At 58.8% G+C, this 1,613-nt stretch overlaps 1 protein-coding gene across 1 annotated transcript in view; it reads left to right on the top strand.

The window, feature by feature from the left end:
* The window catches only part of SMTN (smoothelin), an 8,157-nt gene that overhangs the window by 336 nt on the left and 6,208 nt on the right, over positions 1-1,613 (top strand). Inside the window, exon 2 of the mRNA XM_010022815.1 lies at positions 712-797. Within this exon, the coding sequence (XP_010021117.1) occupies positions 712-797 (86 nt within the window). The remainder of the gene's footprint in view (positions 1-711; positions 798-1,613) is intronic.

Here is a 1,613-nt window from a genome sequence, read left to right as displayed (position 1 = left end):
TGGGTGCTGGCAGGGCCATGAGCACCATGGGGGAGTGCTTCTGATATGATGATGTGCACAGTTTGGCAGTACAGATAATAAATGAATGCAAGTGGGCAGGGGGGCACTGACAGGGTGGTGGGCACCAGTGAGCAGGTGGAAACAAGCATGCAGGTGGGCAGCAGTGGGTATGATGGGCTGGCCAGGGACCAATGAAAAACAGCACCAGCAGTGGCATTTGGATGCTGGTGGCTGAGCATCGGCACTGCCAGAAGAGCAGAGGCTGTGGCAGAAGTGTGCCTGGCAGCCCTCACCCTGTGGCAGGGATGTTCAGCCTGCTCATGATATCTCAGTACTGGGCCATCTGGCTTTGCTGCCTGTCCCTGTCCCCACTGTCCTGCACCGTTCATGCCCTGCCCCTGATCCTGCCCTGCCTGCCCACAGACGTGACTGTCTCAGGATTCTCCTGAGGCCATCCCTCACACTGGCGTGTCTTGATTCCAGATGGAATGTTGCTGAAAGTGCCGTTCCTTGGGGAGGAGGATGAGCTGGGGTGGTGAGAGGGGTCTGGCTTCCCCATCCCTTAGCTGTGCCCAGAGCCTTTCCCCTTTGGCAGAGCTCAGTGTCATTGCTCAGGCAGGATGCGTGCGGCAGCCCGGCAGACTGGCTGGGGGCATGGGCTGAGCCTGCTGGGCTGGGGCAAACCCCATGTGCCTCTCACTCCCCTTGCAGAGGTGACCCTGGGGCTGCGGAGCACCCCCATCCGCATCACCACCGTCCCCAGCAGCATCTGCAACATCAGCAGCAATGTCACCAAGGTGAGTGCCCAGAAGGGCTGGGTGCCATGGGGCCATGTCCCACTTGGGCATGACCTGGGGGCTCCTGGCCTGGGGTGGAGAGCAATGCCCAGGGCAGGTGGGTTGGTGCTGGCAGCACAGTCTTAAGGCTCTGGCTGTTTCTTTAGGTGGGTTTTTTTGGAGAGGGCAGGACATTTCTGTAGGTTGGGGGTTTTGCTATTTGTTTTTTCTTTGTTAGTTTTTAACAGAGACCCTGAGGGTCTCTGTGTGGATGCCCAGCCCCAGGCATAGGAGCCCCCTGCATGCTGGACTGTGCCACTGTGTGTACAGACACTTGAGAGTGTCGGGGAGGTGGGCTTGGGCCTTTTGTGGGTCCTCTTCCGTTTGAAACACCTTCCAGGATGCAGCAGCTCAGGTTAAAACCCATGCCTCTGTTTTCCCTCTTGGGAAAGGACCTTGGCTGTGGAGCCTGCCCAGGGGTATCTAATCCACCCTGGAGCTGCAGGCTGGGGTCCTGCCTCCTCCCACTTGGCAGTCCCAAGCTAACAGCGGAGCAGCAGCCCTGGCCTGTGAGGGATTCTTGGGTGTGACTGGAAAAAACAAATCAACCCTCTGCTGTGTTTTGGGGCAGAGCAGGATGCGGCCCCCTCCCATGTGCTGCGGGGGACCGGGTGCACACAGGAGTCAGCCCTGCACACACAGCCCTTCAAGTGCTTTTATCTGCTCCTGCCCATCTAGGGTAATGCAAGGCACTTGTGCACACAGCCTTGGCAGGAGCTGTGATGTCAAGTGCAGCACTGCTTCACTCCTGGCGCTGTGAGCACCCGGCTCAGCTGG

Source organism: Nestor notabilis, unplaced genomic scaffold (assembly GCF_000696875.1).
Source record: "Nestor notabilis isolate BGI_N333 unplaced genomic scaffold, ASM69687v1 scaffold20519, whole genome shotgun sequence".
NCBI lineage: Eukaryota > Metazoa > Chordata > Aves > Psittaciformes > Psittacidae > Nestor > Nestor notabilis.
Note: the sequence above shows the minus strand (reverse complement) of the source record. Positions and strands in the feature narration are given on the sequence as shown.